The sequence below is a fragment of the Sus scrofa genome, chromosome 11 (genome assembly GCF_054392235.1).
Source record: "Sus scrofa isolate SSC_HxYL_T2T_F1_AM1 chromosome 11, Sscrofa_HxYL_maternal_Yorkshire_Landrace_v2.0, whole genome shotgun sequence".
NCBI classification, from domain to species: domain Eukaryota; kingdom Metazoa; phylum Chordata; class Mammalia; order Artiodactyla; family Suidae; genus Sus; species Sus scrofa.
The window spans coordinates 83,359,037-83,385,600 of NC_139393.1; the positions used below are offsets into that span (position 1 = coordinate 83,359,037).

At 44.9% G+C, this 26,564-nt stretch overlaps 1 protein-coding gene across 9 annotated transcripts in view; it reads left to right on the top strand.

Moving 5' to 3' along the window:
• Positions 1–26,564, top strand: part of MYO16 (myosin XVI) — a 539,824-nt gene that overhangs the window by 390,983 nt on the left and 122,277 nt on the right. For all 9 annotated transcript variants that reach the window (XR_014819944.1, XR_014819945.1, XM_084982290.1 and 6 more), the window contains 4 exons: positions 2,293–2,368; positions 7,994–8,169; positions 10,394–10,474; positions 10,749–10,954. Coding sequence is in view for 7 of the 9 variants with exons in the window: in XM_084982290.1 (XP_084838416.1) it covers positions 2,293–2,368; positions 7,994–8,169; positions 10,394–10,474; positions 10,749–10,954 (539 nt within the window). In the remaining 2 variants the exon portion in view is untranslated. The remainder of the gene's footprint in view (positions 1–2,292; positions 2,369–7,993; positions 8,170–10,393; positions 10,475–10,748; positions 10,955–26,564) is intronic.

The window sequence follows — 26,564 nt, forward strand, 5'->3', positions numbered from 1 at the left end:
TTTGCAAACTGCTGACACATAAGCAAAACGCTGCATTTCCCTCAGAGCCCTTTTATTGAGCAGAGGAATTCCAAAGCAAATCTTTGACTGTGTGGCCATTTCCCTGAAGACCTGTACGGGGACACGCGCATGCAAACGTCTCTATTACACGCCCGAGGTATACTGTCACTCAGCATCAGTCCTTAAGAGGGGAAAACATCTGAGTTTCAGTTCGGTAAAGACGGGGGTGGGGGGAGCATGTATCCTGGCCTCTCTCTTGTGTGACTTTCATGTTTTTTCTCCTTTCATCCCCTAAATACGGACGCAGTGAGAAGGGGTGGGTGGCAGCTGAGAGCAGAGTGACCGAGTCCTGAATGATCTGGAAAGGCCACTTCTCCAGATGTGGTCTCCGACTGGGACGTTTGGAGCTTTAGTTTTAATGGGAGGCCGTTAGCTCTTTTTCTGCTAGTTATTCAAGCACAACCAGGACGCCATTCATGAGAACTTCCCCAAAGCACAGATCTCGTGGTCCTGAGAGGCTCATCAGCATCGTCTTAAGCGAAAAAGGGCAGCGTGATGTCAACTGTGTGTGGTCACAGTGGAACAAAACCTTTTGTGCATTTCACCAAATATTTATTGACTCTGCCCAGAGGACACGAGAGAAAAAGCAAACAACCCCTAGTCACACCCTCAAGATACAGGGAGAGGGACCCTCACAAAGCAGGGTCATAACAGGTGAAAAGACAGATGAGGGATGTAGTTAGAGGAGAATCAGATAGTCCAGTTGTGTGTGTGTGTGTGTGTGTGTGTGTGTGTGTGTGTGTGTGTGTGCGCCTGCCTTTGAATCAGAGTCATCAGAGTCCCATGAAAAGAATAGGCCAGCAGTGTAGACTGGAGCCACATGGAAGGGCATCCTATGTTGCAGGATCGACTGCGGGAGATTAAGTAACCTGCCCAAGTCCACACAGATGCCGAGTGGGATGTCCGTGGTTCCCTGGGCACTGCTGTCTCTAATACACCTGCAGGTTAAGTGTCTTAGCCCCAGTCCAATGGCCTGTTGGGGCCGGAGGAGTCATCGTGTGGAGCTGTCCAGGGTACTGCACAATGTCTAGCAGCATCCAGCCCTTCAGTGGTGACAAACACTCGTCTCCAGACACTGGCAAGTGTCCCGTCTCCCTGGTTGAGAGCCACTGCTCTAGATGACATAGAGACTGTTGACATCCCACAGTGCCTAATATGTGACACACATGTGACGTTGGTAAGCTGCGATCGGGTGTAGGAGCAAACTGGATCATCAGATGATGGTTTAGACGTATGTGAAAGTTGTTTGATTGTTTGGCACTGCCTCTTCGCTCAACGAGGCTTCTGATCCAAATTCGTGTTGGAGAATCTGGGAACGTGCAGGGTGTCTCGGGAGTTCTGCACCATTTCTGCTCCCTGTGCTCTGCAGTAGGTCCTCGTTGGTGATGGGTTTTATATACGGCAGTGTGTTTATGTGACTCCCAAACTCCTCCCTCTCATTTCCCCTTTGGTAATCATAAATTTGTTTTCTATGTCTGTGAGTCTGTTTCTATCTTATAAATGAGTCCCCTTGTATCATTTTTTTTAGATTCCACGTAGAAGTGATATCATATGGTATTTGTCTTTCTCTGTCTCACTTGCTTCACTTTGTACCAGCATTTCTAGTCCATCAAGTGGCTGCAAATGACATTATTTCCCTGTTTTTGGCTGAATAATATTCCATCATATACACATGGCACATCTTCTTTATCCATTCCTCTGTTGATGGATGTTCCAGTTGCCTCTTAGCTATTTTTCATGGATCTTCTATGAGCGTTGGGGTGCATGTATCTCTGAATCATTGCTTCATCTGGGTTTTCATGGCTGGATCCAATGGTAGCTCTATTTTTAGTTTTTTTTAATACAGAGACCATTCCATTTCTCAAACGGAAGTCACACTTCCTTCCCAAGGGGTCACGAAGTCTCTCTACTTGGTTGAGAGCACTTTCTGAGCAGGCGAGAGTTTTTAGAATAAAGGGGCTGCAGTGGATGGGAGTCACCGCAGCTTTCTCCTAAACGCAGGACTCGGGGAGGGCTTTGCGGCTCGGGAGAGGAGAGGTGGCCCTGGTTCCACGTGTACAAGAAAAGCACGAAGATGAGAGCTTTGAACTTGCCTGTAGCGAGAACTAGGACCCGGAGACGCCACTGTTATGAATAATTTAAAGCTGCCGCTGAGTCAAGTTATTCTTTAAAGGAAATTACTTTCCTGGTCATGTTTAACCATTAGTAATTATCTCTTCTCTTTTATTATAGGTAATGTATGACATTGTTGGAGCAATTGAAAAAAATAAAGACTCTCTTTCCCAGAATCTTCTATTTGTGATGAAAAGTAAGTCTTTCCCCTGCGGTTAAAATGCCACGCGGTCCTTACATTGTCCTATAAAATGTGCCACCAGCAAAGGGGTAATTGAAATATCTTCTGCATTCCAATGCCCAGAATAATCAGGAATAGGTCTTGCCACACTACACACTGGTTACATTTCATTTGGCGCCTGGGAGGAACCATCATTTAACTAAGCTTTTAGCAGATAGAAATATAAAACCCCTCTACCACTCTAGCGGTATGGATATAAAAAAGCTCTTCCGTGAAGACGGATGAAGATGAATATGGCTTCCCAAGTTATTTAGGCCACAGCAGGGTGAGTGTCATTCCTTACGACGATTCCGGGGCGAACCCAAGGGTGGTATTTTATTCGTATGTACTTTCAGTTATGAAAAACGTATGCCCACAAAGCAGAACGTGTGTCCGAATTTACACATATACACACGTATATGTGTATATCAACATAAACGTACAGGCGCCATTGCCTTCGGGAGCCTTAGTGCTCTGTACACAGCTGTCTATAATTCTGTACTACCTGGAAAGGCGGTACTCTATTCGTATATAGGGTAATTATATATACGTAATTCTGTCTCCTCTAGTATTATTTTCCTAATAGCAGTTCTGCCAGGATTCCCATTTTCCTAACAACCTCTTCAATGAACGAAAACGCAGAATCGTTTGTGCTTTTAGTTGCTGTAAGTGAGATGGAGTCATTTGTCATTCCTGAGAAAAGAAGCCTATGATAGCCTTTCATGAAATAGTTGGATGCCTTTGAGCTGGAAATAAGACATCCGTATCACTTCTGGCTTGAGGAATGTATTTACCTTAAATCACATAGCAGAGTTGCGATATATTGCTTTTCCCGGGGAATGAGTCCGCTTGCCTCTCAGAATGTATGGCTATTGAGCGCTCTTAAAAGCGGAGACTAATGATAAAAGCATAGAGTTGGAAAAATAGTGGGTAAAGAGAAAACATCCAGATAATTGATCCTATTGATTATCACTGCAAACAGCTTTTTCTCTGGCTTTCAAAGATTTGGATTTTCATTTATAACATACCTCTGTTTAATCTACATATCTTATGAAGATCTAAAATATGATGTGTTTTCAAAGTTGCTGTAGAGTCTCCTTTATTTTTGTATTTCACAGTGACAGAATATATATTTAGGATGAAAACCTAATGGCTAGTGATATTGCGATTCTGCTTATCTTAATGAAGTCCCTACATTTTAAGTCATTCTTCTGTGTGTCCTTTGCTATAACAAGTGCCAAGAGAGAACAGGTGAACCTCGTTTTATTCTAAAGACTTTAGGCTGCAGGTATACATCTGTCTGAGCAAGAGGACAGAGTTTACCATATGCCCTTAGATGTTCACACAAAAGGTGGCCAGCATTTCCTGAAAAAGGCTAGAGCATAAATACTTTAGGCTTCGTGAGCCACGGGAGGTCTCTGTTGCAGCCACTCAACCCTCCTGTGGTCGTGGGGAAGCGGCCATAGACAATGCAAATGGATGTGCCTGTGTTCCAGTAAAACTTTACTTGCAAAAACAAGCTGTGGGCTGGATTTGACCCTCAGGCCGCAGCTACTCACCCAGTCTTCACATAAGCACAAGATGCATAGTTGTGATGGCACTTTATGAATCTGTGGACTGAAAATAGTTATCCAGAGCAAGTGTAACTTCTAGAGAGTAGTAATAGTTTCTATTTTCAGACACCTTGGTAAGTATTTGCTTTCAATTCTCATATTACCCCAAAGCTCTCAGCTGAGGAAGGAGGTAGGGCCTGTGGCAGGATCTGTATAAACCCAGCCATGTCTGTGAGGCCCTTGACCAGGGCAGGCGGGGAACCAGGAGGCATAGCTCACATAGAAGCCCAACAAGAGCCCTCACCTGAGCCCGGGATGAGACTGAAGTCCACTTGGCTCACAAAGATGCAAAAAGAGACACTTGGTCTACGTGTAAGTAGAGGAAAAATTATGATTTACTGTCAATGAGGTTAACAATTCTTGCCCCTCTGTCTCTGAGCACCTCTGCACACCTGCCTAAAAACCGGGCCCCTCGGTTACCTTATCCCATCGTACTGGCAGAAGGATGCCCCGTGCACTGTTTCCAGACGCCAGCGAGGGATGCTCCCCATGTCAGCGGGTCTGTAGAGTGATTTGAAGGCCAGTGCCTGCAGCAGGTGACTCCTAGAAACAGACATGAGAGTCTAAAGCCATCTTTTCACCAGAGGCTTCTTCCTCGGGTTCTAAGGGGGCAACACAGGGGCCCAATTTCTCATTTTTTATCCCGAGGACGCGGCTCGCTCCTCCCACATGCTCAGCTTGTGGGCGGGCCTCTGCTGTCAGGGTCCAGAAGCAGCAAGTCTTCTCCATCAGCAGGATGCAGGATGGCCCTAGTCCTGTTTCCCCGTCATCCAGCATGACCGTGTGGTCCAGAGAAAGGGCAGAAGCTCAGCGGTTCTGCGTTTGTAGACTTAGTCAAGGCTTTTTCCCAGTTATGAGAATACCATGTTGCACTGTTTGTCTGTGCTTCCATCCATCCAAAGACTAGCTATAAATATGAGTAATATGAATAAGATGCTTAATTTAGTTTAACGGGCCATGGTGTAATGTTTATTGTGTCTTTTGAAATAATTTCAAACTTAAAGAAAAGTGACAAAATTAATGCAAAGAACTCCCATATGCCCTTTTCCCAAATTGCCTTTTTCACTTCCTTTCTCCTTTTCTCGTTTCCTCTCTCCTTCCTTCCATCTGTGTGTGTGTGTACACATACGTTCTCTGAACCGCTTGAGAGCTGCCGAATGTGTCTCTGTGTCTCAATACCTTGGTACATATCCTGAGACCAAGGAAATGATTTTGCCCCAGTGCGGTCAGTTATCAGGTTCTTTAACGCTGATGTGCTAACCAGTATCTAATTCCGAGTTCATGTAACCCTTTACCAGTGATCCCCGCAATGTTTTTCATAATGACGTTCCCCCCAGTTAAGGATCACTTGCCAGGTTTAGTTGCCGTTTCTCGGAAATCTCATTTACTCTGGCAAATCCCCTCAGCTTTTCTTTTTCTTCATAACGCAAACAGTTTTTAAAAGCTAAAGGCCAGTTTTTGAAGCCTACCCCTCCGTCTGCTCTTGTGTGCTGCCTCCTCTCATTGGGACCAGTTTCCACCTTCTTGGCAGGAGCCCCACGGGGGTGATGACGTGTTCCCAGCACATCGTGTTCCGAGGCTCTCGGTGACCATTTGAAAGCTCAGTGGTGACCTTCACCTTGGTTGCTTCGTCCTTCAGACTTCTCGGATCTCAAGTCACAGTTTTCTCTTTGAAAGTGCTAAGTCATTTGCAGGGAGGTACCTGAGACAGTATAATTACTCTCTTCCAGCGAGCTTTTTCGCCTGTTCCTTTTGCATCCATTCATGGTCCTTGCCTAAATCAATCCCTTCTCTTTTGGTTGCAGAATCATAATTTTCTAACCCATCTTTCCACTGTAAGAACCCCCTTTCTGACTCATTCATCTACTCATTCGTTATCAGCATGGACTCATGGATTCTTAATTTATTTAAGGAATCGTGATCCATTACTGTCCTTATTTTGATGCTAAACTTGCCCAAGTCTTTGATGCTTGTTCCTATGTCCAGTTGACAGGGTCTCTGGTCTTTTTTAACACTTTTGCATCCTGGCCTTCTGCATGTTCCAGGATCATCTGCTTTGCCTCAAATCTAGAGTTAGCCACTTATCCAAAAAGCCTCAACTAATTTTGGAGGAGAATGGTATTAGGAACCACTAAGAAAGTGAGGCAGGGTGAGCTCATTGCTAGTGGGTGTTGCTGCTTTCAGATCCTTTCAGAAGGAAAAAGCTTAAGATTTAAGCATAGAATATATATATGTGTGTGTGTGTGTGTATAAAATAACTTCTTAGTATATGTGTAATATATAGCTGGGTGTTAAAATCACGAGTTTACGATGATGCCTGTCATTTCAACCTGACGCTACAGGGTACTTTTTGCCTTTTGCTGCAATTCATAATTGTTCTTCTCTTCTCTGACCCTTCTCCTGGCTCCCTGTTTGTTTATTCATGTAGTGACTTTTCACTGAATGCACTGCTAATAAATATATTGGTTGGACAAGCAAAGTAATCTGTGTGGAAGATACAGAAACGAAACCACTTTGCTACTAAGCATTGCTGACAGTCTGATGGACTGAGACTAATCCTAAATGATTTATTCCACATCTTAATCTTGTAGGAATCCACAGAGTAGGTACTCTCATGGTCATTTTATAGAGAAGGAAGTGAAGGCTTAAAAGCTGGTTACATGCAGCGTGTATATGTTAATCTCATCCCCCTAATTGTCTGTATGTATAAACTAGATAACTAACAAGGACCTACTATATAGCACAGGGAAGTCTACTCAATAGTCTGTAATAACCTATATGGGAAAAAAGAAGGGCTCTGTGTGTATATATATATATAATTGATTCACTTTGCTGTACACCTGAAAGTGACTTAACATTGTAAGTCAACTATGCTCCAAAAATAAAAAAAAAAAATTAAAAAACTGTCTATGTACAGATAACAGTAGTACAAGAAACATGTCCTTAATGGCTGCAGTCATGGTTTTCACTTTGCTCTTCAAATTTCTAACCAAAGATCCATTCATTCAGGCACCCATTTGTCCCTGAGGTATCAAGAAAGGTATACAGATCCGGAATTCCCAGAGTTTTATAACCTAGCATCCATCTACAAAACAGAAACAGACTCACAGACATGGAGAACAGACTCGTGGTTGCTAAGGGGGAGCGGGGAGAAAGCGGGGCGGACGGGGAGTTTGGGGTCAGTAGATGCAAGCTCTGACCTTTAGGATGGATAAGCAATGAGGTCCTGCTTAGAGCACAGGGAACTCCATCCAGTCTCTTGGGAGAGACCAGGATGGACGAGAACATGAGAAAAAGAATGTGTATCTGTATGTGTGACTGGGCCACTATGTTGCACAGCAGAAATTGACACAACGCTGCAAATCAACTATACTCTAATCAAAATAAAGTAAAAAAGAAAAGACTCAAGAGTTCTCTCTTATGAAAAGTAATAATAACTATGATAATAAAATAATGTCAGTAGCCATCTAAAAATGTATCCGCTTGCTTTCCACCTTTGCACCTTCAAAGGGTCAGGAAAAGAGGCCCCTCTCCCCGAATGACTGAGATAGTCAGATGAGGGAGGGGCACCCCCATATCCGCAGGCTGCCCTGAGATGGGTCCCTCTGCGAAATGTGTTCCTGGCAGCAGTTTTCCTGGAAGAGTTAGCTGCTGACAGGAACCGGAAGTCTTTAGGACTTGGTCAAGGGCCCTGAGGCTCCTGGGGTCTGAGCAGGTCCAAGCTTGTTCCGACTGTTAGGGCAGCTGTAAGTGCAAAGGGCCTGGGGCTCCAGTGGGACAGGGGTTCGTGGGTTCTGGCCAAGGTCAAGGAAGGTCAGGGTCCATCACACAGTGTGATGCCCAGTAGGGAAACTAAGAGGTGTGAAGACTCCTAATTGGTCCCCACTCGGGAATGTTTCAGTGGGTAGACCTGGACCCGCATAAGCTTCATGCTCAGGTCCATTCGGATTTTCTCGCCACTTACAATGTTCACTTCTTTATTCCCCAGCGAGTGAAAATGTCGTGATCCAGCATCTCTTCCAGTCGAAACTGTCCCAGACAGGATCCCTTGTCTGTTCCGCTCCTTCCTTGAAATTCAGAGGACGCAAATCTGCCGCACTCAGTCAAAAGATGACCAGTCCTTCAATTACAGGAGAAAACAGGAACTATCTAGAACTTAGCAAGGTGAGAGTTTTCACGATTCTCGCATGGTTGTCGTTAAGTTTACTTAGCATATGTACCTCTCCTTCCAAAAAAAAAAAGAAGAAGAAGCATGAACCTCAATGCCAATGGAGAGGAATTGATGTTTTAACTTTACAGAGTAAAGGAAAGACTGCTCACCTAGAGTCCAGCCCGCCCAGCCGGGACCTTAGTGGAAGGTGCAGTGGAGTGAAAATTTGACTAGTAATTTTATTGGTTGTCTGTGCAACATCCTATTTACGGCTCAGCTCTGTGACTGTCTTTTTGATGAATGGGAGGTAAGTTCAGGAGCAGTAGGTTTAGAGGGAATAAACTTAGCCACGTTATTCTGTGGACATTAATCACGTCAGAGGCTTTAGTTCTCTCAACAATAAATTGTAGTTTCTCATGCAGACATAGTGTATTTATCAGGTCCTACGGTGCTTTCCCTGCGTGTTTGGTAGATTTCTAATTGGTTTTCGCATCATACCAACTTTTTCATGTGTTTTTTTCGTACTGACAACCTGAAGATTCCAATGATTTATAAAATAGAATGAAAAATTCAGTGGGGTTGTTTCAAACTGAAATGGTTTAAGTTTATGAATTCACTGCCTGATTTTTAAACCCATTTGTTCTGCTTGCCTCTACAAAAACTCCAAAGAGACGAGAAATATAGTTTGGGAAGGTGTCCAGGATAATCCATTTTAGAAATTCGGTTGTTATAGCTGGCTGGAACGCATTTTAGCCTCCCAATTAAAATGAAAGCATAATTAAAATCAGCTTTATGACAGAGGAGCAGCAGAAGTGTGTATAGCATATTAAAATTGTGTGTGTACCTGTGTGTGTGTCTAGCCAGTAGACCCTAGAATTAAGGCTCCTTCGATGCGGCATATGGATCACCAAAATTCAGTCTCATGGCGTATACACATGGCCATCTTTTACATAAAAAAGGACAAAGGGGTGTGCTTTGTAAGGAAGATCTCTGTTCCTGGGGAGCTTTGCCGAAACTTCTGACCCTTCCCTTCTCAGTCCTTCTGGAAATCAAGAGAAAGAAATCACTGCACACCTCTCAAGCGTAATTTTTAACCTTAATTATTAAACATCACCAGGCAGAGATGCCATTAGTCTTTGCCCTAAAGGACCGTGAAAGCGAGATGATTCACGGCGGGCCCTCCGCCCACGAAGGGGAATCGAGTGTTCAATTTCAGGGGCTGGAGATTTATTTATTCTGATGTTTCCTTAAGTGTCCCATTCCTCGCTTTGCTTCAGAGGAGCCTTCTACCCACCCTTCCACCGAGCGTCAGGCTTGGCTTTGTGTTTCTGGGGAACCGGTTGGTCTGAGACCAGCCGCTTCATCTGACATTCCCTCGTCAGTTACAATTGCGCCTTTCAGCTCGACAGTTCCGCTTAATGGAAGGAAATGAGCTATTGCAACGGCAGTGCCCTATTGACAAGAATGTTTTCTCAAATTTTTTCTTCTCTCCAGACCTTTTATTTTAAGATAAATGATTTTGGATCGATGGACATGCTGGTCTCTGTCTGTTTGATTTTGTGAAATGTAATCGTACATTAGTGGCTGAGGTTTCTCTTACCCCTGGTGGGATTTAATTAATTACCTTCTGCCTTTTATTTCTTCACCCACTGGCTTCAGCGCCACTGACTTCATTTAACTCCATTATCATTTCATCTTTGCTACATACGATTTTTTTTTCTTTTAAGAGCTGTATATAATTACTTAACGAAGAAAACCATCTATTGCCATTTTTCACAGGCAAGTAATTTACTAACCCCTTTAGTAGTTTAAAAAAAAAAGGAAGGAGGGAAATGAGTCAGAAACTGGTTTTGGTTAAACTTAGGGGGAAAAAAATGATTGTTGAAACATCAAATCTTTGTGACGTAAGATACTGTCCTTTTGCCCCTACGTTTCATGATAAGCACAGACAATTAATAAAATAATCAGGATGAGTTTATTGTACCACCATAGGTCTTGTTATTCTCAGATTCAAGCAGGTGCAGACTGGTGACAGCCATGGACCGGGTGGCTACAGTAATGGCCATTTCGCCTGCAGCTGCCCTTTTCCCAGCTGATGGTAACATTACAGATAGTATCTGGCCCTGATTTTTAACTACACCGGCCTGTGAATTTATGGGGCTGGGAAGGCTCCTTTTTTTTTCTTCTGCACTGGAATCTGGTAAAATAAATCTGCTCTTCCTTTTTTTTTTGTTACAGTTATTAAAAAAGAAAGGCAAGTCTGCATTTCTTCAAAGACTTGAACGCGGAGGTCCGGCCACTGTAGCGTCGCAGCTCAGGGTTAGTGATGTTTTCAGATTTCAAAACCTTCCATTTTGATTATGTCAATTGTAGAGGGTTCATGTAGAATTTTCCTCCCTTTTGGGCACTGAAGTATCTCCAAAAAGAGACCACACGCGCGTGTGCACACACACACGCACACGCACGCAAAGTGAATGTGCATAATACATAAGAGGCATGGGTTGAGAAATAAAGATTCTCATCTCAGCATCGCTCTACAGTGTCAGCAGGTGGCTTCTTGGGAAAATCAGCTGTGTTTTCCTTCTCCCCTTAGAAAACGCTCACGGATATTACTGGGAAGCTCCAGAAGTGCACGCCACACTTTATTCATTGCATCAAGCCCAACACCTCGAAGCTGCCGGACGCCTTCGATACCTTTTACGTGTCTGCTCAGCTGCAGTACATCGGGGTCCTGGAGATGGTGAGGGTCACCCGGCACGGGTACCCCGTCCGCCTCTCCTTCTCAGACTTCCTGTTCAGGTAAGTTTTGCCCGGGGGTCCACTCTTCCGAGTCACGTGCTGATGAACCCGTCGCCGCCTGGATCTTGCTTCCTTTTCTGGCATTTCTTTTATGGTTCATAGTCTTTAATCACGAGTCAACAAAATACTCCGGGAAACAATGGAATGCAAGGACAAAGCTTATGTAAAAAGTTACCAGGAGTTCCCGCTGTAGCACACCGGGTTAAGAATCCAGCTACAGCCGCTGGGCTCGCTGAAGAGGTGTGGGTTTCTTTCCCAGCCCAGGGCAGTGGGATAAAGGACCCTGCACTGAAAAAAAAGTTACTAAACTTTACTGCAGACGTTAGCTTGGAAACAATTTCTGTGTTCCCTAAATTTAGACTTCCTCGGATTTAAAGATTTGTGAAATGGTTGTGTGTGATATTTACATAAAACCAGGATTTAGTGTAAGGACTCGTAGGTGTGATTATTTTCTCCTTTATATTTATGAATTTTAGGTCAAGGATTAGCAAATAGCACTCATGGGCTAAATCCACTACCTTATTTTTTTTTTTTTTTAAGGTTTTGTGGAACACAGCCAGTGAAAATAACGAGAATGTCTGTTTTTAACCAAACAGTAAAATGGGGGTGGGGAAAAGAAAACCAGAAAGTATTTGTCAATCTTTTTATATAAAAATCAGAAATATGAAACTAATATTGATATAAAATAATGTCAGTATTACATGTATAGCATCTATATTTAAAAACTAACTTGACAACAGTAATATTAAGAAATCTGTTTGGCAAACAACTCACCTAAAAAAAGAGATTTTAAGACTTTGGTTGAGCAGACGTTCTATTTGAGCCACTAGTGTGTGAAGAAGCTGTTAAATTCAGACACACCAAAATCAACCCAAAATGTAAAAATCACCAAGGTGGACCCAGAACAATGGGGATCACATTTAAACCAGGACTAAGATTCTGTGTACGATTTTTATAACATTTGTCTTTCTGCAAAACAGAAGTAGCACTTGTTCACTGTCTCTTTTGGCACATTTTAAAAGACGCAAATAAGAAAATAAACATGATACGAGCCTCTCATTCTAAAAGAGCCGCTCGACTACGCACAAGGCAGAGGATAAAATCCACGCCATTTCAGGATCAAGTATGTGAAGAATGATTACGTTCAACCTGCAGAGTGTATATTATGAACGGGCAAGATACTTGGGCTTCAATGCGCGGAAGATGCTTATTAAGGAGCTAATAAGACACCATCTCCTATTTACAGAGGAGACTGGCAGAGCTGGGCATGACACAGGGGTCATTAAGAATTAATCTGTGCTTGTGTGGGGCGGGTGGTGTCCCATCACTGCTTACTGTTCATGTAAGGGCATGTGGTGGGCACCGCTCTGGGTCTGCCTCTTTCCATCCCCTGAGTGGAAACCCATTGAGAGTCTTCAGAATTGTTCAGCCTAGGAGTTTTCACCGTGGCTCAGCTGGTTAAAAACCCCGCATAGTGTCCTTGAAGATGCAGGTTCAATCCCTGGCCTTGCTCCGTGGGTTAAAGATCCAGTGTTGCTGTGGCTGTGGTGCAGGCCGGCAGCTGGAGCTCTGATTTGACCTCTAGCCTGGGAACCTCCATATGCCACAGGGGAGGCCCTAAAAAGACAAAAAAAAAAAAAAGGAAAATTTTTTTGCCTTTGTTCTGTGTCTAGTTTGGCGTCTATACCTAGCTACCAGGACTCATCTCTATTAAGCTAGTCTTAGCAAAGATTATCTTCTAAAATTACATGCCGTTTTCCATTGATACGCACGTCCTGCTTTACTCTGACTCCCAGGCAGAGGTCATCTCTTATTTAGTCACCATACCTGTGTACCGTGGGTGTTTCATCAGTGTGTCTGGAATGAAGCTGGCATTGGAAATTAACAGCTGTTCAATTTAAAGCGATGTTTCTGCATAGCAGAGATCAGAGCTATGCCGTCTTTGCTTCCAGGAGTTGTGGGAATAAGAAATGATGCTTTCTGTTCAATCTTTGCATTTCTTTAACCAGCCCCTTCCTTAAAAGGAGATGAGATTTCAGTTTATCATCCTTCATTGTAATTGTGTATCGGTAGAAATGGAATTAGGAATTTATCTCAGTGCCAATCTGTCACCATCTCTCCAAATAAAGGATGCCAGTCTGGAATATTATCACAAAAACACTGCTCCGTAGAGCAATTATCAGCTTCTGTAGAACTTGAGTAAAACACAATCCACGTAGCGTCACATCAAAAAGTAACATATTTATTCAGAAAGCACATCAGAACCTTGAAATTGCCCCAGGCCATCAGGCATCATTGTATAAACAAAGCCTAGAGGTGCAATTTATTAGAAGTTTGGGGTTGCCAAAATATCAGATAACAGTTCCCATGCAAAACACCTGTGTTCTATTCTTATCACTCTCCATATCCTGTTAGAAAAGAAAAAGCAGCCCAACAAATTACTTTCTTTAGTTTACCAAAAAAAAAAAAAAATATATATATATATATATATATATATATAGTCACGACAGACTGGACAAAGAAAAAGAGGTGCAGTTTTGAAATAAGCACCCGCTCACTTGAGCAGCGTTTATTGCCTCTAAAATCCAACATGACGATTAGTGTGGCTAATGGACCCTTCTGTGGCATCTGCAGGTGGACATGACGCTGTTGCAAATTTGCTTCCTGGTCTCCTGGCTTTAATAACTGCCCATCATTCTGAATCTTCCTAATCAAACCTGGAGAGCTGTGTTTGTCAAGAAATCCTATTTTGATTAAGTGAGAGGCACGCTGGTGGGATTTTTTTCCTCATAGCATCAATAGCGTCTGAGTGGCGCATGAAGATGCCAGGGCCTGTCTCCGTGGCAGGAGACCTCACGCGTTAGGGTGTGTGAGGAAGAAGGAAAGGAACGCTAGAGCTAAATGCTTAGGTGCAAATCCTGCGTGTAATTGGATGACCTATTGCTGCGGGCTGCCATGGTCCCCCCTTAGAAACCCCCATGCGGACGCTCTGACCACCGGTGTGCCTGTTCGGAGATGGCTTCTATAAGGAGGTAGTGGAGGTTAAATGAGGTCATAAGGGTGGGGTCCCCTCCAGTGCGATTAGTGTCCTACTAAGAAAGTCACCCGAGACGAGTCCATCTTCTCTGCTGTCTGAGGACGCAGTGGGAAGGCGGCAGCAGACTTCTGATGCTGAAGTCACCAGGCCTGTGGTATTTCGTTGTGGTGGCCTGAGCTGGCTGAGACCCTTTGTTTTGTAGGTATGTGTTCCTACAGTGTCAGTAGGCGGCACAACTGGACAGGTTTGGTTGGGATGTTTTTAGTACGTTGTGCGGTTGCCGCTCTGAAGCTAATGGGAGGGACTTTGGTTTACACGCACGTATCATGTGATTTGAACAACTTCGTAGCTTTATGCATGCAATCAAATCCTATCTCTTTGTCCGTTTACTCGATGGCATTTAATTGATGTTTAAGATTCACTCAGGCATCCTCTAATGAACACTCATTTATAAACGTCCTAATTGGCTCGGGTCTCTTCTCTAAGCTTCTCTCAGGCCCTATGTACCACACGCTTGTTTGCCCACTGGAAATATCCGTTTATGTGCCCGCCTCAAGTACGAGGCCAGAGGTTAGCCAACTACAGCCCCAGGTGAAATCTGGCCTGTCACCTGCTTTCATATGACCTGAGAGCCAAGGATGTCACCCCCATTTTTCAACTCTTCCATTTTAGGTAGTTATACGCATACCTACATAATATCCTCAATTTGCAGACAACGCTGAAATATTTACTCTCTGGCCCTTTACGTTAAAAAAAAAAAAGCTACCCCTGCCCCAGATTGTAGGCTCCTTGGAAGGGGTCGGGGTGTTACTTTGCCCCTGGAGTCTAGCAGACTGTGACCGCTCACCCAGGCCTGGGTCCACAGTCTGTGAAACCGAAGCCCTCTCAGCGGCTTTCTCTAGCGTTGGCTGGGTTCCTCAGCGTGTGAGAATTTTGTCAGAGACAAACTCTCACCCATCGTCCTGTAGCACGTAAAACCGTTGGGTTAGGGGCTTGGAGAAACATCCGGGATTTCCTTCGCTTCCACCTTGTGTGGGACTGTGTTGAGAAGTCGCACACACATCGGCGCTCGAATCAGCCCGGACTTGGGTCTCTTTTCCACGACACACCCCGGGGTCAAAGCATAGTCTAGATCTAGGACACCCCCTTTCGGTGTCTGTGGAGAAGAGACAGGGCGGAGCGGCTGTTACGACTGGCGCTGAGATGTGCTGCCTGTCGCTCTTACATTCCGTGGGTTCAAGGCGGTCTCATGGCCCAGGTCAGCATCAGTTGGGTGGAAAGGTGTCAGGACCCCTAACGAAGCGTCATGGGCTGGTGCCACGGCTCAGTTCGCCATGGCCGTGGATCAGATCACCCCAAAATGTCATGGCCTGAAACGGCGAATTAATGTTTCTCCCAGTTCTGTGGGTGACCTGGGCTCAGTGGGGCAATTCTTGCTCGGGTGTGGCAGCCACGCAGGAGAAGAGCTTGGTGTTAGCTGGGCTGGACCTATAGGGTGTGGTTTTCTGGTCTGTATTGTCTGGCGCCTGGATGGTGGCCCCCGTGGCCCTTGGTCCAGCAGAAGAGTCTGGGCTGCTTGCCTGGCGGCTCCTGGTTTCCAAGAAAGGAAACGTGCCGTCGTCTTAAAAGCTGGGCCTGGAACGAGCACAGCCTCTTGTCCCCTGCATTTTATGGGTCAAAGGAGTTGCAGACCAGCTGCAACCTTCTCATGGGGAAGCAAGCCACTGAGAGCAGCCAGCTTTGGGACAAGCTACCAACTCCTCTCCAAGGGGGGACATGCACGTGATTGGGGACAGTGAAAACATGTCCACAGGTCACACCTGTACTTCTGAATTGCTATTATTTCATCTCTCGCCAGTGTGCGTGTGTGAGTTCTGTGTGTTGAAGGAGGTAATATACCAGCATGTGGATTTTTCCCCCGCATCGTAGATTCCCCCGCGTTGTAGGCCTGAGGGAGGGAATAACCCAAGGCAGTGGTTTGGAGGCGTCTTTAAAGGGACGGTGCCTGCCACCTTGGCAGATGGTACTTGTTTGTACCATTGTTTTCAAAGCTTTCTTTAATGCCCTGTATGCTTGGGACATTCTAATTAACGTGGCTCTTCAATAGCCAACCAAGGCTGTGCCACACGTATCTCTCCTCTGCTCAGCCTGCCAACCTATAAATGCTGGTCCTCCCCAGATTCGAAAGGAGCATCTTTTATTTACCTTTTTTTTATGGCCTCACCTGCAGTATATGGAAATTCCCGAGCTAAGAGTTGAACTAGCCCTGCAGCTGCCGGCCTACGCCACAGCCACAGCAACGCCAGATCCTTAACCCACTGAGTGAGGCCAGGGATCGAACCCGCATCCTTATGGATACTAGTCAGGTTCGTAACCCACTGAACCACAACGGGAACTCCAGAAGGGACGTCTTCTGAAGTCTAGGTGCGGATCCTGGCAGCAGGCTCGGAAGGGCCATGCACATCATTGGCCTGAGGACTTGTTTGTGGTTGGCAAGGGTGGAGGGGGGGGCAGTGTCACCACAGGGAGAGCTTGACCCTTTAATGCGGGGCCCTTATTTAGAAACAACAGAAGGGCTTGTCCAGTGAAAGCCCGACAGGCACTTTTGTTGTGCTTGGTGAGTTTCGAGCCTGTGTTTCTGTGTTTCGAGCCTCCTACTGCCCGGTGTCCCTCGTAGAACAGTCTGAGTCATCGGGCTTGTTTGAAGGACACCATTGGTGCTGAAGGTCAAGCTGCGAAAGGACACAGCCAGGGCATAAAATCGGGTGCGGGGGAGGGATGCAAGAAGACTCGCTTTGGCTGCTTGGAGTCAGTCCATGGGCAGCAGTTGCCCAGAGGAGCCGAATCACCAGCTGCAGACCTGGGCTGCAATCCTCTGATGTTTTTCTTGTCACCCAGAGGGGATGCCAGTCACCGTCAATACCTCTTTAATAAAAATGTGAATTAATAAGTGCAGGAGCTATGAAATATTCGAAAGGCTTTAACTGGCAAAGGGTCCATTTTCTTCAGGGTAATTTTGTCCAGTCTATACCTATTCTTCCTGGTAAAACCACTCTGCAGGGCTGGCGGATTGTCTAAGGTTTAATGAAATCGGGAGGAAAGAGGGCCTGTTACCTTTCAACAAAATATAAACTAGGAAAGAGAAGCGTAAGGAGTAGATTCTAGAAGTCATTTCAGTTTAAACATAATTAAGCATATCTTGATTGGGAATTTGCTATACTGCTGAATCGATTATGAATCATAAATTCCCCCATAATCTACTCTAGGGATGGGCAAACTTTTTCTATAACAGGCCACATAGTGAATAGTATTGCAGGCCCACAGGCCACAAGGTCGCTGACATAACAACAAAAATAAACTCTGCCTCTGCCTGGTGGCAGAAAGTAGCCCCAGACCGTCTGTAAGTGGGCAGGTGAGACAGAGTTTCCGAAAACTTTGTCGGCGTAAACACAGGGAACCCTTTATCTCATCCCATCCGTCGTCCTTCTGATAGAGATGGGGGAGTTTTTCCATAGAAAAAGGGACAGATGACGAAAGAGGACTTTGATGTTCGCTTCCGTACACGCATCATCTGGCTCTGATTCTAATTTCAAGTCTGATAAGCTCGAGGATCTCCCATGACGACATTCGTTCACCATTCACTCACTCACTCACTCATTCGTTCACAATTCATTTCTTCACTTTTGCATCATTTGCCTTATTTTATAGGATGGAGCCTTTTACTGATCCACGACCCCCTTAAGCCTTGGGAAGTCCCTGCCGGAATGCACCTGGGTAAGGCTGCATTCCCGCTGTGGTCAGTCTCGAAATCTCCGTTGTCTATTCATTTTCCCATTGCTCATGAGCACCTTTTTAGGTGACGTCTCTCATTGCCCAGCTGGCCCTCCGATTTCAGGTGGTCTTGGAGACTGTTCATTGGTACTGACCAAGCATGGGCTCTTTTACAAGCATCATCTCCCTGCATCCTCACGGCATCCCCACAAATTGTATTATCAGGAGCACACTTGCTCTGTGGTTGAGAAAACTGAGGTCCCCGGGAGCTCGGTGCCGGGCCAAAGCCTCACACCACGCCCTGGGGGTGTTTGTACCCCCGCCGCTTTAGAGACATGTGTGATGTGGGCCCATTCCAAGCAGGGGGCTCTTTCTACTCTCACCCGTGGGTTGTGCAGTCTGTCTACACTTGATGGCCCTTGCCACCCACAGGCCGGAGCACAGAGATGCCAGCACAGCTTCCATCTTCGTTATTTTTGCTGTGTTTCCTGAAAAACAGTCCAGCTGATTCTGTTGAGTTTCATGGACTGAAGTGAGTCCCATCCTCGCCAGCGATCTTGCAAATCCGGGAAATGGTGACCCTGCCCTGCGGTTGGTGATGGAGGTGGGTGGATCAGTCGTGACCTCTGAAAAGTTGGCTCAACGGAGTGAGAAACATGATCCTTGCAAAATGGAGAATCACATGTTTCCATTTAAAATAACATTGGAGAAGTTCCCGTTGTGGCTCAGCAGTAACAAACCTGACTAGTAACCATGAGGATGCAGATTCAGTCCCTGGCCTCACTCAGTGGGTTAAGGACCTGGCATTGCCATTAGCTGTGGTGTAGTTTGCAGACATGGCTTAGATCTGGTGTGGCTGTGGCTGTGATGTACACCAGCGGCTACAGCTCCAATTCAACAACCCCTGGGAACTTCCGTATGCTGTGCGTGAGGCCCTAAAAAGATTAAAAAATAAAAAATAAAAATAAAATAATATTGGAGTTCCTGCTGTGGCACAGTGGATTAAGAACCCGACTGTGGGAGTTCCCATCGTGGCTCAGTGGTTAATGAATCCGACTAGGAACCATGAGGTTTCAGGTTCGATCCCTGGCCTTGCTCAGTGGGTTAGGGATCCGGCGTTGCTGTGAGCCGTGGTGTAGGTTGCAGATGAGGCTTGGATCCCACATTGCTGTGGCTGTGGTGTAGGCTGGTGGCTACAGCTCCAATTAGACCCCTAGCCTGGGAACCTCCATATGCCGCAGGTGCAGCCCTAGAAAAGACCAAAAAAATAAAAAATAAAAAGAACCCGACTGTGGCAGCTCGGGTCTCTGCGGAGGCGCAGGTTCAATCCTCGGCCCAGTGCAATGGGTTAAAGGACCCAGTGTTGCTGCAGCTGCAGCTCAGATTCAGTCCCTGGTTCTTGGAACTTCTATATGCCATGGGCGTGGCCATAAAAATAATAATATTAAAAATGAAATCAAAGAGTCTTTCGTAACTTTCTAACAACCTTGGAAATGATACCCAAAACTGACCAGTCTAAATGATCGAAAACAAATATGTAATTCCACTTAGGTGAGTGTGCAATGTGAAATAAATGAGAACAGGGAGATTTTTGTTTTTCCAGAAAATAGACAAGAAGCTATTTTCAGCATGAACTCAACATTTTGGCAGTTGTATTTTATTTTATACAATTTTGGGAATACGTTAAAAATTCAATCCCATATTTCTGAATCTTATTATTTATTACACGATTTATCTGGGCTTCTGCACTTCCATCCATGGATGCAGTTTTATGGTTTTAATTATAAGTCAGGTCAGCTAAAACATAATCCTAAAATGACCTTGCTTACAGGGCCAAAGCAGTTTTAAATATTACCTATAATTTTCATGTTTCATTATTTATCAATCATTTAAATCTGCTTTTGGGCCACAGTGGTTGCTTTGCTTGTTTGTTGATTGTTGTTTTGTTTCTTTCAGGGCCGCCCCCAAGGCACATGGAAGCTCCCAGGCTGGGGGTCGAATCAGAACTGCAGCTGGCGGCCTCCATCACAGCCACAGCCGCACCAGATCTCAGCTACATCTGCAGCCTACAGCAGAGCTCCTGGCAATGCTGGATCCTTAACCCACCGAGTGAGGCCAGGGATCTCATGCGCGTCCTCGTGGTTACCTGTCAGGTTCGTTATGGCTGAGCCACCTTGGGAACTCCGGCAACAGCGGTATTTAATGTGGCTACTAGTGTACGATAGTTTTCACTCGTGATTTCTCAGTGGTCTTAATACGTCGAGAGTCTGCAGAGAAGCTCATCGGTAGGACCTTAGCGGGGCTTGATCCGTATTTTTTCCTTATCCGGTTCCTGGCCAGAGTGAGAAGAGGGAATGGTCAAGACCTCATCTTTCTGCACGTGTCGTCCGGATCGAAGGACGTTGCTCTGCGGAAGCGGCAGGAGGTCTGCGAACAGACCCCAGGTCCAGGCAGCATTTCCCCCGCCCCAGTTACCGACAGCGGGGGCTCAGGTGGACCTTCCCACAGGGATGCTGTTCGGGGAGGGCCTGGAGCTTGGACAAGAGAGGGAAACAGTGATTTCTTTTCAAGCAGTTCCATCTCAAGAAGCTGAAACCCCCTGTTTCTCCTCCTCAAGTTACCCCTTCGAATCGTGAAGCGTTGGAGTGGCCCGCAGTGTCCCCCCCCACCTCCGTCTTTAGGGAACCGTCAGCAAAGAGGGATTGTCCATGGCTGAGCCTCTGCAGGGCTTTGTGCTCTGAACCAATGGACTCATTCCGTAAACCTACAAATAACGGGGGGAAGGGGGACGGGGTGGCCCTGCTCCTGGGGGGGGCCGCCTGAGCCTTTCAGAATATTCTTTCTCCCATCCTCAGGAGCAAGCACTGCTCCTTTGAGTATCTTTCTGGCACCCCTGAGAAGCAATGTAGATTTTGTACCCAAAGACTCTGAACTGCACCAACAATGCATTACTGTAATTGACTTCAAGGCCACTCTGTATCCAAGACTGTAAATGCATTTTGTTTCCCATCCCAAACCCCGTCCTGACACGTTGTCCAACAGAGCCCATCAGGGAATCCTCAAGCAGAATAATGAAAATATTGAAACAAAAGAGCAACTCAAATAATAAAATCCCAGTTGCCTAAATATCCCCAAATTTGACTAAATCTTCTTCCATTGTGAAGTCCCCAGTGAGAAATGAAAGCTCAGCGATGAATATGTCTTATAAATTAAAGGCCAGAGATATTCAGTTCCAAAGGAATTGAAATCCCAAATCTGATTATCTTGCCTTTCGGAATTCAATGTCCAGGATTCCATAGGCATAAGTCAAATGATTCATTCTTTCCTTTTTTCCTACTTGACTCACACTTAGCGGAAAACATTCCAGACATTTTGGTTGAGCTGGGGGTTACTCCAGGGTAACATTCTGAGCTGTTAGTCATTGTATTAATCTGTTTGGGCTATAGGAACGAAATACCGTAGTCTGGGCGTGTGTTTTCTTCGAGTCCTGGGGACTCTCAATCCAGGATCAGGCTGTCAGGGAGAGAGAGAGATGGAGAAGCCTCGCTGGTGTCTCTATGTTAAGAACGAGTCCTGTGGAATTAGGGCTCCATCCCAATGAATTTATCTAACCTTAATTACCTCCTAAAGGCCCTACTAGCTTTGGGTAGGAGGGCTTCAAAAATAGGAAATTGTTGTGGTGGGGGCACACAAACATTCGGTCCGGAGTCGTCACTTTAATGCTGGGACTCACTTAGACCTAACCTGCGGTTTATCCGGTGCTAAATCTTCATCAATGTCCTATGGACAGTCCGAAGAGTAAATACAAACAAAAGACTAGACACTAACTGGAGTTCCTGTCGTGGCTCCGCAGTAAAGAACCCGACTCGTATCCATGAGGACAAGGGTTTGATCCCTGGCCTCGCTCAGTGGGTTAAGGATCTGGCGTTGCCGTGAGCTTCGGTGTAGGTGACAGATGTAGCTGAGACCTGGTGTTACTGTGGCTGTGGTATAGACTGGCAGCTCCAGTTCTGATTCGACCCCTAGTCTGGGAACTTTGATATGCCTCAGGTGTGGCCCTTAAAAGACCAAAAACAAAAAAAGAAGAAAAAGAAAAAAAAGAAACGAATTAGGCACTAACATCATACACACCGAATTTAAAACTCTATCTCTGGCCTCTAAAGAGTATATTACATGCAGAATTATTCTAGAATCTTTTTTTTTTTTTTTTTTTTTTTTTGCCGTGTTCACAGCATATGGAAGTTCCTGGGCCAGGGATTGAACCTGTGCCACAGCAGTGACAACGCCAGATCCCCAACTGCTAGGCCACCAGGGAACACCCAGAATCTAAGATTTTATGTTGCCCGTGACAAGGGTGATCACACAGTGTACTGACCAAACCAGGGCATGTTTCAGAGGAAAGTGGGAGGGGTTCCCGCTGCAGCTCAGTGGGTTCAGAACCCGACATAGTGTCCATGAGGATGCAGGTTTGATCCCTGGCCTCGCTCAGTGGGTTAAGGATCCGGTGTGGCCACGAGCTGTGGTGTAGCTGTAGATGCGGCTCCGATCCGGCATTGTCGTGACTGTGGCGTAGACCAGCAGCTGCAGCTCCAATATGACCCTCGGCCTGGAAACTTCCACATGCCGCAGGTCGGCTGTAAAGAGAAAAGAAACAAGAGTGAAGCAGGATGGTATTAACACCTTTGACGAGAATGAAGGTATAAACACGACTGTCCCTGGCGCACCAGGACAGTGGTGACCGGAGCTCTGTACTGTGCCCTTAACCTTCTTGCGAGTTTGATCCTGTTTTATTACCTGTGTCAGTCCCTGACAAGGAAAACCGACTGGATGCACAGCATAGGCCACCGACCAGCATTTGTTATTTGTTGACTCTAAGACACGGATAATGTTTAAGTTTTCTGTAGTTGGGCTCTAAGTTGTGTGTCTAAGATGCAGTGCTCACGGGTAAGCTGTGCAAGGGGGCCTCAGCGGTCCAACCTAGTCGTCATCTCGCCACCTTGCAATGTACCTTTTCATTCTGCCGAAATATTTCCATCTTCGGGTATCTCAACTTTAGTGGGAGAAAATGACCCTGGTCCTGACTTTGGCACATTTTAATAATAGTAAAATAAATAACAAATAATAAAAAATAAGAAAATGAGATTTTTATACTTAGCAGAAATCCAATTTTGAAATAAAAGTAATTTGTTTTATTATTAGGAAATCCTTGCTTTTTTTCAATCTGTGGCTTTAAAAATAATTGGCGATGACATGGAGTTCCCTGGTGGCCCACCAGGTTAAGGATCCGACCTTATCACTGCCGTGGTGCAGGTTTGATCCCAGGCCCCGGAACTTCCATATGCTGTAGGCGTGGCCAAAAAAATAAGGTGATGACAACGTATTTTTAAACTTTAATATTCTTACAGACATGTCTCCGTTTATGACCAAAAAATCCCAACGTATTTCTGTACATATTTCTCAGCTATTTTCTTCACAGCTGTCAAAACTGGGATAACTTATATTAGGAAGGAACTTTTAATATATTCAAAACAATGAAGTTTGCAGGAAAATGAATCATACAGAGTGACCTGAAAATTATCAATGCACGTGGGGAGGGCCTCAAGAAGAAAATACTTTAATAGGAATAAAGAGCCTTCTCCACAACTAACAGATGGCTGGAAATGGGGCAGTGTGACTTTTTTTCCAACTCTGATTATCATGACAGTAAAAATCAGAGTCCCACTCAAGAACTAGAATACCAAATGTGGCATTCAGCAAAATGAGGTCCTCCTTTTTTGGGAAGAAACTTCTATTAGATCTCTCCAAAGTGAAGACCTAGACGTAATTGTGTGTTCATTAGATTTAATAAAGCAATGATTATTTAACAAGACAGTAAAACGAGAAAGTTAGAGCTATGCATTTCCCACTGGAGATGACTTAGCCGTCGTTTCTGGGTTGACTTTTGTGGATCTATCAGGAAGAGGCTGACTGTGAGGAGCCATTCCATGGCCTCGTTAAAAATCTCCTGGTTTTGTCCCCGTGAAAGGTGTATTTGGGGCACAGGTGCAGATAGAGGAGAACTTACTTTCTTTGCTTAGTACACCCCGCTGTCAAGACCAGCATCGATTCTGGAATCACCTTCCCACGCTTGAGCGGAACAGCTCAGCACTGCTTAATTAGGGATGTTGACACGCAGACTTCCAGTTCCTTACTGCCTTTTGATCATTACTCCAAATAAAGCACAGACATTCTGATAGCCGGTGTGCATTTCCCCCCAGGCCTAGCCCAGGGTCCTTGGTGGCAGCTGATTGGCAGCCTCATCTGGCAGCAGCTTTGCGTCCTAGGGGCGTTTCCTGTTTCACAGCCTCGCTGGCATCACTGTACATGTTGGATGCTCTTACTGAAGACACGCATGGTGCCCGCGCACTGGCAGTGGTTCATTTCTCCACGCCAGGCTGTAATATAACCTTAGAAATGCCATGTCAGAGTTCCCGCTGTGGTGCAGCAGGATAAGGACCTGGCCTTGTCTCAGTGATGAGCATTTGATCCCTGTCCGGGCAGCGCAGTGGGCTAAAGCACCTGGCACTGCTGCAGCTGCAGTTCGGATTAGATCCCTCACCTGGGAACTTACTTAGGACACAAGTGTGGCCATCAAAAAAAAGAGAGAAAAGAAAAACACAGTGTCAGAAGCGCCTTTTTCCATTCCAGCTCTTTATTACAGGAATTGAAAAGATTCGGGATAAAGAAGGAGTTTGGTCCCCTACTCTATGGTAGAATCTTCTTAAAACCTTATCTAGGTGCAATCTTAGTGACATACACAAGTGTCCTGTTATAGGTTGTGTCCCCAGCACCTCACACAGGGCCTGGTGCAAGGCTAGTGGCTAATACTTATGTCATTGCTCCTAAAGTAATTAATAAAAAAGCATCCAAACCACCACTGGAAGTTTTGCAGGAAATCCTCGTGCTCCTTGTGTCTCCGCTAATGTTTATAAATCCCATGTCATTAAACACACACACACACACACACACACACACACACACACACCCCAAGCATTCGTCAGACCAAATTTTTTAAATCAGTGACCCCCCCAACCATAGTGGGTCAGTAGACCCAATAAAGTTTTTTAAAAAAGACTTAAGCATGGCGGTTTGGGGACCTAGCAGTAGATAAGGTTTGCAGATAAGATGAAGGATATCCAGGTAAATTTAAATCTCAGATAAACAACAAATGTTGAACCCATTTTTCTTTGCTTTTTTCTCCTAAGAGGAGATACTTCTCGGGTGTTTACTTTACACACAAACTAAATATCAGAAGAAGTAGGAACTTTAGTTTCTATTGTAGGCATCAGAACAGATTTTTCATTAAGTTTCTCTGAATTCTTTTTATGAATGTGAATTGATTTCTAGAAAATTTTTAACAGTTTTAATCGACTACGATTGGCAAGCAATAAACTGCACCTGTTTTTTTGATTTTAAAAAACCCACAAGTGTTGACATAAGCCTGCATCTCAGAACCATTTGACAAATCAAGATGGTGAGCGTTTGCCTGGGCCCCAGAGCCTCCTCGTGCCCTTTTGTGGTCTTGCCTTCTTATCCGTCCCTACTTTGTCCCCAAACAAGCTCTGATGCTTTTGTTTACTGTACAGTAGTTTTACTTTCTAAAATATTTTACAAAGGGAATAATGCCACAGATCCTTAGATATTAAAAGTGTAATAAGGGAACACCACCAACCACTCCACAAAGATAAACTTGTCAATTTTGATGAAATAGAGCAATTCCTGAGAAAGTACAAATTACTAAAATCCAGCCTTCCATCTCTTCTCATGTGAAATGTGTATTGAGGTGTCTATCAGATGCTGAAAATTGTTCTGCAGGTCACGATGTTCATCTTTATTCAGTCTTTTCTCTGTGTTTCATTTTCGACAGTCTCTTTGGCGATGTCTTCAGGTTCACTCATCTTTTCTTCTGCAAGGTCTAATCTACTCTTCAGTCTAATGAATCTTTTCCTTCAGTTACTACAGTTTTCATCTTTAGATGTTCAACTTGGATCTTTTAAAAATCCTTCATGTTTTTAGTATATTTACTCTTTATTTTAGTATTTATTAGTCTACTAATTCCGTTATCTGCCATCTCTAGGTCAATATTGATGGAGAAGTTTTTCTCGTTACTATAAATCATATCACTCCCCTTCTTTGCATGCCTGGTAATTTTTTATTGGATCTCAGATATTATGGGTTCTATTTTTTCAGGTAGTATGTATTTTTGTATTTCTATGCATATCTTGGATTTGGTCAGGAAAAATTTGTTGTTTAGAGGTTTGGTTTTTGTGCTTTGTCAGGTAGAACCAAACCAATGAATAGTCTGAACCTAATTATTTCATGCTACTGATGCAAACAATTGAATGGTCTTCCTGGTGCCCCACGGATTGTGGAATTTTTCACTATGGCTGACAGAATAGCCTTCCTTCCTTTTTGGGGGGACTCTGGGGGGTGGTTCTTTTTCCATTTAGGTCATTCTTTCCCAAGACATGGGTGGTTTAGTCACTTGTACTTGATTAACAGTGTTCTGCTTGAGCTTGAGGGTGCTCTGAGCATCTCTGGAATCTTCTCTTGAGGCAGCTTTCTCTTCTCATGTTGTCTGCCTTGTGAACTCAAGCTGCCTTGGCCCTCATCTCCCAGTGCCACCTCCTCAACTCAGGAAGATCTTCTGGCTTCACTCGGGGCTCCTCTGAGGGCCACAGCCTGGACCCTCCCATGACGTAAGCTGGGGCACTCTTGGAACCTAACTCATTTGTTTGTGTCTCTCAAGGATAACTGACCTTC